At 40.9% G+C, this 12,777-nt stretch overlaps 2 protein-coding genes across 2 annotated transcripts in view; both read right to left on the reverse strand.

Moving 5' to 3' along the window:
* Positions 1-9,818, reverse strand: part of ralgps2 (Ral GEF with PH domain and SH3 binding motif 2) — a 72,703-nt gene extending 62,885 nt beyond the window's left edge. The window contains exon 1 of the mRNA XM_062424922.1: positions 9,731-9,818. The gene's annotated coding sequence lies outside the window, so the exon portion shown is untranslated. The remainder of the gene's footprint in view (positions 1-9,730) is intronic.
* A 1,269-nt stretch (positions 9,819-11,087) lies between these two features.
* LOC133984930 (cytochrome c oxidase assembly factor 7) lies at positions 11,088-12,737 on the reverse strand. The gene is made up of 3 exons (XM_062424446.1): positions 12,350-12,737; positions 12,088-12,228; positions 11,088-11,561 (listed from the first exon to the last, which is right to left on the reverse strand). The coding sequence occupies exons 1-3, from the start codon at positions 12,453-12,455 to the stop codon at positions 11,116-11,118; spliced, it is 693 nt and encodes a 230-aa protein (XP_062280430.1). The 5' UTR covers positions 12,456-12,737; the 3' UTR covers positions 11,088-11,115.
* Positions 12,738-12,777: the final 40 nt, after the last annotated feature.

The raw sequence follows: 12,777 nt of genomic DNA on the forward strand, positions 1-12,777 counted from the left end.
ACGCCGTCTGTGCGCGCGCTGACACACAAATGGCAGTTACGTGCACGTCTTACACAGACACCATCGGTACGAGCTCTCTGTTCTAGTCTCAGAAGACAAGTACGGACAGGATGCGTGTGCTACCAAACATTCATCTATTGACTAAAAATAGGAAAGACATTGCCCTCCCTTTTCCCAAATCCTTCAAGGCCTCCTTGCTATGCCAGACCCTTCCTATGAGACAAAGGAAACTATCTTCAGATTATCCTTTCAAAAAGAAAGCAGAATCTAATTTAGGCCTGTCCTTCAACTATTTCTGGTTACATTGTCAGTTTGTAGAGTTTGATTGCTGTAAAATGTGTAGAATGTACACTCGGGCTGCCCCTGATAGTCAACAAGAAGAGTCTTAGGCTGTGTCAAAAATCACTCCCTGTGTACTGGATAGTGCACTGCATTTACTCTTTCACATTTTACTGTGTTTAAATATATCCACTATAGTTTGCCCTCAACTATTACACACTACTTTCTGCTAACAATCTCACAATGCAATGCAATGATGTGAAAACTACCATCAGACAACTCTACAGCTGATGATGACGACACAAAATGATGATGATGATGATGATGATGATGATGATGATGATGATTAGTAGGGGTGTCACGATTATCCAAATCCTCGATTCAATTTTATTTTCGATTTTGAGGTCACGATTCGACTTGATTCGATTCTCGATCCCTTTTTTTGGGTCCTTTTTGCACAGATGCCTATGCCTTTTTTAGGCTAGTCATAAGTGATATCGTCTCCATCAGTTGTTTGCAATGTACCACACTAAGGCCCTACTGTCAAAATTAAATAATTGATTAGCAATATAATGTAACAATAACTGAATTGGAAACTTACTGAAACAAAAGAATCATCTAGTGACCCTTTTGTAACTATCAATGCAGCGCGTGTGAGAGCAAAGCGTCCTGATAGCTCTGTGTTGCTGCTTATTAGACCAATCAGCCATGGTGTCTTTTTACCGGCTGCAGGTTCAGGTTAGAGGAGCTAATGTTGACTCGCCGCATTTCAACATGTCTGTTTTTTCGCCTCGCCTTTGGGGGCGTGGCTACATCCTCGATTCCTCCATTGATTTCGAAGGTCAAGATCGTGATGTCATTTCGATCGATATTCGATTTACAATCGAGATTGTGACACCCCTAATGATTAGTTAGTGTGATGCTAAATATTAAGTGAACTATTTAGCATATATTATAAAGGAAATAGTGAATGAGTGAGTAAGGGGGCGATTTGGGACACAGTCTTAGTCGACCAAGTTTTCGTTGGTTGGTTGGCTGCAGTAAAAAAAAAACACCAAAAAAAACACTGTCACTGCACTTTGTCAAAATGAGGTCAAAATCTTCTGGAGGCAGTGCAGTACAGTTGCTTTCATCATCACAAAAGACAGTAGTTGCATTTTTTTTACTTAACGGCTAAATAATTACCTTCACAAGATGAACGCTGACTATATATCGTGAACTTTCTATGCCGTCACTCAGAGGCTAACGTTAGCAGAGCGGAGCGAACTCCAGTGGTAACAAATGAGACCGTACACAAGTTAAACTAAATGTGCGTGAAACTAACTTCAGAATCGAGCTGAATCGTGAGGTGTTGAGACTTCCACCCCTGTGCAGTAATATAGAGAAAAACCGAGGACGTGATTCATTGAGACGCATCACAGAATCAAATCGTGAATAGTAATTATTCAAAGAGTGAGGAAAAGGAAGACACATGTCTATAAGTGAGCATCCTTCAACTTGTTTTCACAAAAGCATGTGACAGTAAAGTTGCATTGAAATAGTGAAAATTAAATGCTATTAATAAAGATCCAATTTGACAGTTGGTGGTGTATAGTATGTAACTGAAGGTTGTGTGAGTGTATAAGTCTGCCGACAAGTCGAGACCTGACCTAAGAGAACCAAACAAAGGCGACAGGAAACAGGTTGTCTCAGTCGCACAAATCTAAATGGATGACACAAGAGAGAAAAAGATTTGCTTAAGAAGTGAATCATCACCATTCATTCAAAAACGGAAGTAAAAGGAGAGACGAGAGCAGAACAGGTGGGGAGGATAAGGACTTATATTCATACCCTGCGTACATGGGGCCAAAAAGTCCAGTGAGAGTGCCGCTCTGATGTGGAGGAGAGACTGAAAAGGAACATTTGTGGGAGAACAAGAGGGCAAACACAAGAAACAGAGTTGGAATCATGTTGTCTGTATGTGATCTATTGTCTTTGGCAGGGTTCAGGACCAAGTTCGCAAATTTCCATGACATAGCCAAGGCTCCGCTCTCGGTTCAGTTCTCCAGCCAAGGCACTCAGGATTCAGACAGATAGATGAGGCTGTGTGTTGAAACCATGAAGCCTCGTCTCCGGCACCTGATACAGACCGGCGGATCAGAACAATGTGTGGGAGGAAGTGCAAGGGTGCGGCATTTGTCTGTTTATGTACAATTCAGACAGGATCGGGAGTATGGTTTGTATGCGAGCAGTTTTCCCTGCCTCATTCTGTGTTGTCACAAAACACTTGTCTCACATTATTTTGACACATCGCTCTCTCACTCTGGAGTCTGTTCATTTTGGACCTCGAGTGAAACATCCTCTTGTGAGAATATTCCAGATACGCAGAGCAAAGTGCCACATGACTCTGCGGGCAAAAGGACCAGCCTCAAGGTGTCAGGTGGAACGGGACCCTCATAGCTGACATTCTGCATACCTTAAAGGCTAGGCCCTTTTACTATAACCCTGTCCCTGAACTCACCTTTGACCCCTGACCTTGTAACCCCAAAAACCTACGACCTGACACACTGAGTCGAGTGCGCTAATTCCAACCTTAAAAGACAGTTTTTTTTTTAAATGCACATAGATGGATGCTCACAGATGAAAAGACATGCAAGATAGCTATCAAGGCAGCAGACAAGCAGCAATTAACCAAGTTCATTTGTCTTGAGCCAACATATCAAATCAAGAAACAACAAACTATTGCTTGATACACAGTAAGGCCGTCAGTTTTTTTCTCAAAATTCGAACTTTTGATTGAACTTTATGAGAAAGCAAATTTTCCAAATGTAATGACCCGTATGAATTCAAATTGTACTGTTTGTAAGCACAACAGACCACTTAAAGTAGTTTGCCTTGTCATCTTAACCTATCACACACTCTTTGACCCATCAGTAAACTACTATTAAGGACACTAGCGAGCAAAGCCGTCTTGATCAGACAATTACGACACCAATGAATATGGGAAGCAATGTGTGGAAATATTTAGGGGCAACACTGTAGATGGCAAAATCACCAGCTGCCACATTCTATGACGACAACAAATCTGAGGACACGCCAGCTATCTTACCACACAGGAGAGGCCGGGGAGCGATTACAACCTTTTCTGACACACTGTAATCTCAAGACACACACTGCAGTTGTATGACACCACCAGGAGAATATAAAGATTATACTGAATGGTAGGATGCTGTCAATTACCACTGACGGGTGGCCATATATGCCTATTAGAGTGACAGTAAATTGTATCTCCTACAGATTACAGTAACCTGCTATACTTTAATAGGATGTGTTTAAAGTCAGAAACTTATTCAACAGGTTTTCTGTCATTTTGGCAGATAGTATTTCTATTTAAGGTAGCGGCACTCTGCTTTTGTAATCGCTCTTCCTTCTCTCGCTCCGACTGGCTTTGCAACAATTGTGTTGATGCAGAAAGCCTCATCAACACAAGCTTCAGAGCGATATTTCAACACTAGCTGCTAGGGATGTCCCGATCCAGCTTTTTGCACTTCCGATCCGATACCGATATTGTAGCTTTTAGCATAGGCCGATACCGATACCGGCCGATCCAAGCATGTATTAAAGATTAAAGATATTTACTTATTTTGTTGTTATACTCATGTTGAAAAGGGTTTTACTCTTAAGAACAACTAGCCAACTTAATTAGGTTAGTTTGAATAATCCACAATGGTTGGTAATGAGAAGCTGACCTGTTTATTCTTAACAGGGTTAAATAAACACAAAATAGACAAAATAATAAATAGTCAATTAACCACACAAACTGAATTGGCATCAGTGCTCTGCTCTTGAACAACAAGAGTGTAAACCAAGGCTTAAAAAGCCATCAGTGCAAACAATATTGTAAACTGTATTAAAAAAGCAAAACACACAAAAAAGCTGAGTAGAAAATAAATAGTGGGATGCTGGACAGGTCGCTAGGTGTGCTGAAAAACGTGGACCGGATTTGGGGGGGAAAGCTGAAAAAAACTGGAATGGATTACCTACATCAGTGCGCTGACCGGACCGGAGTTTTGAAAACAAACTGGATCAGGATTTTCCCGTGCAGGCCGATCCGATATTGATATGCATTTTTTTGCTAATATCGGCGGCCGATCCGATCCAAATATCGGATCGGGACATCCCTACTAGCTGCTACTAGACAACAACATACACAAACATTCACGGTCACATGAGCTTGACCAAAAACCACGCAGGGAAGCCCCGGGGTTTCCTCAAATGTTTGATGAGTCAGCCAAACACGTGTACATCCCAACTAAAAACTGCATGTTAGCAGAGCAGCAAGAAAATAGACTTGAAGCATGTAAATGCTCTTTTGGTTAGGATTACACCTCCTATGTAGAGGGGCTATATTGCTGAATTCAAACCCGACATGAACTCTACTCTAAAACATGACAGGAACAAGGTAAAAATATCTGAAGCTGAAACACACAAATTAAAATTGTGTTCATTGGACTGTGAGATTAATAGTCTGGTTAGACTTCCACCACCCATCTCTAGAAACTGTGTGACACTAGAATATCCATGCTGTATTATCAGGTTAATGAGGACCAATGAAATGAACATCAACTGGCTGACGAGGACACAGACTGACCTTTTTTTTTACAGCAGCTAACGTTAATTTGCAGTGTGGGTGGTGGTTGCAGTAAAAGGAGCAATTACAACTGATAAGGTTAAAAGGAAAGGAAATCTGCCACTTGATTTATTGCTCAGTTATATATTCAGCACAGCAACCATGAATAGTTTACAGATAGGGCCTAAAGATCAAACTTTTGTCTGTTAGCACCAAGTCTCCAAGACTGTCATGTAACTAAAGTTTGCCCAAAATGTTTACTCAGGGTCTTAGCTTTCTTTGCTTATTGATTTTTTTCAGAGTTTTCCTGATTTAATAATAATGTTACCATTTGTATTGCATGTTAGTCAGGAAGAGTTTAAAATGTAAGTAAAGGATTTAAAATTAGTATCATTCGGTATTGCGATTGAAAGTGGGGTACGGTACTGGTGCTGATAATCTCACAGCCAGACTAAAGCTGAAAACTGATCACTAGTTGATAAATCAACAAGTTCGTCAACAGATGATTATTTGCAACTATTTTGATAATCAATGTATCATTTTAGTCAAAAATGCCCCAAAATTGTGTGGTTCCAGCTCTTTAAATGTGAATATTTGCTGGTTATAAAAGTCCTGAATATCTTTGGTTTTTTATTTTACCATTTGTCGGAATGAAGATATTAATTTAAGCTTTGGGAAATTATTATAATGATCTGATTCAGATACTAAAATGAATCAGCATTTGCAGCCAGAAGCCAGACGTGTTTACAAAAGACCCAAGAGGACGCGTACAGGGAGGAGGCAGGAAGTGGAAGCTTGTGGGTCAGAGAATGTAGTACGTGTCAGTGCATCAGAAGAGATTTTCCCTAATAATTAGACAGAATGAAGACAACACAGGACTAAATTAGCACAAGATTACACTAATAAAAAAGAAAGCCACATTGAAAAAAAAAACAGAGGAAAAGTAACACAAATCAGACTGCAAGAAAAGAGGGATAAGAAAGTCAAATTTGTACAGCTTACCAATCATCAGAGGTTAAATTCAGGCGAAAATGTTAACGCTCCAGGCCTCTTGCCACCGGTCGGCTTATTCTGGCATGTGTTAAGTAGGATGTGTGTGTGTGCGTGTAACAGAGATTCAGACATCAGTCACGAGTGACCCTCTGTGTACAGTCTACACTTCAACATTGTCTGTGTTGGACTGCACCTGATGGCATCTACTTCTCCTAAATGAGAGTTGTGATTACAACACAGCAGGAAGCACATGGCAAACACACTGACAACAATAAGAAGAGGCAGTTTCACTCTACTTCCTCAAAGACTGTTTGATGTACAAAAAAAAAAAAGGACGCTGCTCAATCTACGCAGTGAAATGTGGTGCCTGTAGTGAAAGCCGAGCACAGCGTTATCCTCGCCTTTTATCTCCTTCTCACACATACGCAAACAGTCATGCACACCGTCAGCTAGTCGGGCGCTAGCCAAGCGAACCATCTACAACACCCACTTCAACCAATTGCCAGCAGCTTCGCAATCGCCTCTTATGAAGGTCTTCGAATACACATTGGCACAAAATTATTATCAGTGTTCCAAAACAAGTTGTCAAGTGCAGAGACCTTTTTACATTACACCAAACAGGAACAGAAGAGATGGAGGGCTTTGCGGGGTTGACAATAAAAAGCTTTGTATTTTGTACTTGTCGTGGCAGAGCCGAGGCTGGGAAGGCATCAGAGGAAGAGTGTGACGACATGTGACTTCGCAGTTCCATCTGTGCTGAATGGATGTGCCAGACACACGCATAAAGTTACCCTGGCAACTGAGCAACAGTATTGGTTGGAGGTCACACAGAGAAGAAAAAAAAAAAAAGCGTGATGCAGACCAAAACGCTCCCGGAATATGTATAGCATGAAGGAGCAGGCTACAAGATGACTGCTTATGCACTCAGGAGGAAAAAAAGGAGATATACTCAATATACTATTACACAAACACACACACAGGCTGCATCTAGGAACATTTTACATAAACTGTGGAGTGATCATGATGTAATGGGGACCAGATAAAAAAAAAAGGGAAAGACCAGGGTTCACACTTGATGACGTAAAAGACCTATAGTGCTTTATCCCTTTCTCTACATGGATATGAATCGGAGAGGGGAGTTTCACTTCACACACACAGATGTAATCTCTAACTAATCACATTTGCAGGCCTTGGACAGAGCAGTTGCACCACAGTGCTGAACAGATGGGCCCGACGTACACTAGGCATCTCTGGGATTAGCCCGAGCCCAGAAGGTGGAGATGGTATGTTGAGTTACCGGGCGACGTTGTTTTAGACGTACCTGGGACTCAAATGAAGTTGAGGGAAGTCGTATTTAAGCAGGCAAGGTGTATGGATAGTGTACGTTTAGGGGATTTAAGCTGTCGATGATTTTCTCTGTCTGATCGACTGTTTCAATGAAGAGCTGTTGCAAAGACAAATCATGTAGCTACAGATAATCATGTGTGATACACAAAGTGATTTAAATAAAAACAAAAGCAGCGCTCTGACTATATGAGCTTCAGCATATCCTCCAGGCACTCGTACTGTTTCTGTTGGCAAGCAACAGATATGCAACGTGACTTTTTTTTCTTTTTTTTGTTAACAGTCAGGAAGAGAGACAAAGAACAGGATAAACCCAAAAATATATGACGATAACTCAACACAGTATTTGTAAATATGTGTATGGATGTTTCTTGTGTTGTGACAGACAGATAGCACAAATCTCCACGCCAAACACAATACTGAATCAACTATATTTTATTGGATTAAGCTCTAAGCTGTCTAGTACTAGGGCTACTTTGTAAACCTTTTAGATGTACCATGTAAACTCACTGACCGCCGTCCTGAAGGCTAAACTTTTACACATAATCATCTATCACAATTCTCAGCTTTCTCTTCAGTTTAGCCTGAATCCGATGAAGTAACAACCAAGAGGAATTGAAAACAGATTTCATCTGAAACATATAGAAAACTGAGGACCTCTGGCATGTGGAAAGAATTGGGTTTCATCTCCCCTTTTGGACTTTAACTGAAGTATTATCTAACCACTCAATCATACAATGCTTTCACAATGGTATGACTGCCTTCATTAACACTATCCAATATATGAACACATTCTGCCTCTATTTCACTATTTAGAAAAAGCCAGCTGAGATTGTTTCAGTCTTATCTGCAAAACACGACACCACAGTACTGTAAAAGCATGCCAGTCATGAGTCTGAACCACTGACCTCTGGGTCATATGTTAAGTGTTGAGAACAGCAGCGCCACACAGCCACACTAAATATCGATATGGGACATTCCTTACAGTGCTTTAAAATGGGGTGAGAGGGGCGGGCAACGTCACACAGGACACTGACAAAGAGTGAGTTAGATAGGAGGTTTGAGCAGAGGGAGGCTTTGTTTATTAAGAAGGCAGACTAATAGTGAAGAAGGTCTAATACTAACTCTGCATGACAGCTAATAGAGCTAGACCACTCAAGTGTGTGTGTGTGTGTGTGTGTGTGTGGATATTCCTGACCACACAAATTAAGGAAACAAGATGCAATCAACCACACAGCAATACAAACTGTGTGTGTCATTGGGAGGAATTCAATTGAGTTAGCCAGCTCTTCAGGTTTGAATAATACAGCTTCATGACAGCACATGTTACCAGACCCCCATTTTGACTGTTTCATTTGTCAGAAAAAAAGGTCAACATGTCTTATTCTCTGCTGTGAGATAGAAGAACAGAGAGAATATATATCTTTTTTGTAAATCTAAGTGTCTGGCATAGAGTTACAAGAAATAAAAGATGTAATTGAAGGCCATCACTCTTCATACTAATGTTATCGATCCACAATGAGATTATATTAATGGAGGAAGACAGATGTAAAGCACATGAATAGTTTAGTGAGAGCCTTATTTGATAAACACCTTGCAGCTGAACTTGCTCATGCTTTCAAAGTTACCCTCATTTAAATCATCCCAGGGATTCAAAATCGAGAACCACCTTTACTAAACTCCAAAAATACCTTCACGACTATCCTCCTGTGCCTCCCACCAAAACATGCTATGGCTGAGACAAGACAGGCTGTAGCTGTGCACAGTATTGTTCGTGGGTGAACCCACGCCACACCCAAAGCACTCCCCGGAGAGCAGCTGTGCGGGGGGTTCACCGCCAACGAGCTATCCGGAGCAGAGCGCCTGCAGCGGGGAGGCTGCAGCTAAATAAGCGGTGCCGGGCTAACAACACCAACGGGTCGACATTAAGCCCCCCGTCTCCCTAAAACAACAGTGAACTGTGCGACGGCGAAAGTAAACAAAGTGAGCCTGCACGGGAGGAATCACAAATTGCCAACTCACTGACTCTACCCCACTCTTTTCTCACGGGTTTCCATTTTTTTATTAGCATGTTGCAAATCTCGTTAGCCCGCTTCGTTAGCTTGGTATGGGAGCGCATGATTTATTACTAGCATTATATCAAACTTCCCCGGTGGCGCTTCTTGGTGTGTGCGGTGGGCCGACCGCATATTCACGTGGGTGGCGGAGGATAATACAATAATGGCTGAAATAAACCCACTGAACCCAGCTATAGATACACTGCATTACAGGGAGAACTGGACCAATCCTGCATAACGTTTTGCTCACGTCCCCTCCTCTTGATGGATGCCGATTTACTTTGATATGGGAACATCCTGCACATAAAAAACAAACACACCCAAAACCATTGGTGGGGCTTTTAACGTGACGTTAGCTAGCTAACCCTAACTCGACGGTTGAGGGGTGATTTACAAAATGATGCTGCAAACGACAACAAACTTTGCCTCGTCGTGCTTTGTTACTCACCGAAGTGCGCCGTTTTTCCTCTTTCTTCTTGTGATATTCCAGCGGGCTCATCAGAGGACAGTGGACCACCGTTTTCTGGCTAAAGCTCAGGACACAACGACGCGCCTCGCAACAGCTGTGCTCTGTTTTGAATGAGGACAGGAGATGCGCGGCGGACGGGCGGAGCTACCAGCGTCCGCCCATCATCCACTTTAGTTAGACATAGACTTAGTTTAGTTATACACGCACAGCGTTTGACAGTGTCCACGTTAAATGAAGGTTATATAAAATGTCGGTTGAAATCTTGAAAGATGAGGCTGCTAGTGTGGTACCACACTGGACTGGATAAAGAGCATCGTGTGATTTAAAAAAGAGCGCAAACTTCATGTCCTTTATTATGACTCCCTCTTGTGGTTCAACCCCATCACTGTGCCCTAATGCTCACAAAGTGTGGTCCGGATATCCCCACAGGTGACCTAAACTCTTTAACTAATTTAACTTCACTAAATTATTAATTAAACAATAAATAAATACATTTTTAAAAAGTATGTTCACCACTTTCGATTAAATAGTCTCTTTTTCAAAGCAGACATTTTGGCTTATCACCAGGAAAAGCACAGGTACTACTAATATTATTAGTGGTGGCTAAGCAGCTTAAACATTTGCCTTCATTAATTTTGTTATTACCAGCTTTCTTTCTTAAAGAATCTTTGAAGTGGGTTATTGTGTTCTTTTACACTGTGGTATTTGAGTATCTGCCTCCTTTTTATATGCCTATGTAAGTATGTGTGTGTATCTATTTATACATATGACCTTATTATTTGTTATTGATTGCAGAAGAAATACATTTCAATTTATTGAGTTAAAAAGGCCCATAAATGAAAACAAAGTATATTAGACCCTCACAATTTGAGCTCTCAAATTTCTCATCTTCTATGTTTATCAGTTTCCACAATGTTTTGATGAAAATAAATTTAAAATCAAATATTTTTAAAAACATATATTCTGCAAATGATGCCATATACTATGAGATACACAATAGATCTCTATACACAATACTGTATGTAGGTTGAGGAAACCTAACAGATGCAGTGCTTTCAAAAGCATATTTGACAACCAACTGCTGCACAAGAAATTTAATTTTTTTTTATTGCTTTAACATTTTCTTGTATACATTTGACTAAAATACAATAGGAATAAGTTAAACGGGCTGCCTGAATTTTAGTGTATCCATTGTATATGAGACAAAAAGACCCATTTAAGCATTCCTTTATAAGGTAATGACAGATCATCTCTATCATTTGATCCACATGAACAGGCCAGAGCACACACACATATGCTCGTTCACAACCCGACAGAACAACACTTGGAGACAAACCAACGTGGAGTTAATTTATTCAAATGTGTCACTCTCCAAATTTGAGCTGTCTTTCCTTCTCCAAACCGTGCAATTCCTTCGCTCGATTCTTCAGCTCTTCTGCTTTCTTATCATCCTTCTCTGTTCCGTCCCCAAGTTTGTACATGCGACTTGCATTGGCGCAGCCCCACACATGTCCAAGCTCACAAGCCCTGTTGGCGTACTTCAAAGCTTGATTCATATCTGGTGGCAGTCCCTTGGAATTACCCTCAATAAACAAAGCGCTGAGGTTAAAGCATGAAGGAGCAAAGCCACCGTCGCAGGCCTTATCATAGTACTCCCGAGCTGCCGTAAGATCACGTTCTCCTCCCATAGCTCGCCCATCATGAGCTAACAGGCCGACGTTATGACAGGCATCTCTGGACTTCTTTCCTCCAGCATTGCAGGAGCGGATGAAGCAGGAGTAGGCTAATTTCAGACACTCAGTCACTCCACCTGGTGGAAAGATTTAGGAGATTGAGATCTTAGTGCACTCTAGAGAAGTAAACCAAAGTACTCAAATCTCCTCTTTTTAAAAAAAAAAGTATTTTGATCTGATCACAATTTAAATGTGATTAAATTTCTTTAAAATTAATCAACAATTATCCATTTCAACATACATGTCTTTGTTAGTACCTACATCATATTCTGTTAGGCAATTAAAACCCCAACAAAGCACCAACCTTTATAATGTTATAATATTCTTTTGCTTTTAAAATCAATAATATATTGCATTGTATCCAGTAACTACAGTACATACATAAATGTCATGGACTAAATTAACATTACATTACATTACATTACTTTGCTGGAGTACTACATGTCAGTGTTAGTCCCATACATACAAAAAACAAGTAGTACTATCCATATCTGTGTCAAGCATCACATCCACATTTAAGTTGTTTCAACCTGTTGAGACTTTGTGAATTGAGCCACTAAATGTTAAACTTTTAAACTACACATCTCTTAAAATGCAATGTACCTTTTCCTGTGATATGGTAAGCTCCCAGTTTATAGCAGCTCTCTCCATGACCATATGTCTCACAGTTATGTTTGAGCACTTGTGCAGTGGATTCATAGTTTTTCTTCACCCCTTCCAGGTAATCGGCTAGCCTTTGGCACCCTAAGAAAGACGTGACAGAAGAAAAGGACATAATAAAAGCAGAAGGCAAACATATCTTACACAATTCATACATCCTCATCTCCACCTGGGAGCTTTTAGCACCACTAAGCAGGGGTTTTACCTTCAGGATCCTTCTCTTTGTAACACTGGAAACTGTACTCCACCCCCAAATTGTCCAGGAACTGCTTCACCTCATTTTCATCTTCAAAGTTTATGAGTCCAGCCATGCTTCAACTTTGCACTTGTGCCTTTTTAAATGTACAGCAAATACATGAGACGAAGGCTTAGCGACCACCTCATCCGCTGCTGCTTGTGACCTTGCTGTAGGATGAATGAGCGCTGTTACAAAAGCGTTTCCTGAATTAAAAAAAAAGAAATCGCAAGAAACGTCTGCCTTTAACTTCTAGTGGTTATTGAAGTGCACTGTAATTACTACTGTAAGTTCGATACTGCGATAAATATGAAGAGAGACTTTATCCTGACTTGATCATGCGTGTCTCCAGCATATGAACTCTTCCGGGGTTCATGCCAGTCCCTCCTCACGGGCCT

The sequence above is a fragment of the Scomber scombrus genome, chromosome 8 (assembly GCF_963691925.1).
Source record: "Scomber scombrus chromosome 8, fScoSco1.1, whole genome shotgun sequence".
Lineage (NCBI taxonomy): Eukaryota > Metazoa > Chordata > Actinopteri > Scombriformes > Scombridae > Scomber > Scomber scombrus.

Bases quoted from the DNA above. Each gene is read 5' to 3' on its own strand.
- LOC133984930 (XM_062424446.1), bottom strand. From the start codon at position 12,455: ATGGCTGGACTCATAAACTTTGAAGATGAAAATGAGGTGAAGCAGTTC. The intron at 12,229-12,349 runs GTAAAACCCCTG...CGTCTTTCTTAG, and splicing joins CAAAGAGAAGGATCCTGAAG to GGTGCCAAAGGCTAGCCGAT. The intron at 11,562-12,087 runs GTACATTGCATT...TCTTTCCACCAG, and splicing joins TTACCATATCACAGGAAAAG to GTGGAGTGACTGAGTGTCTG.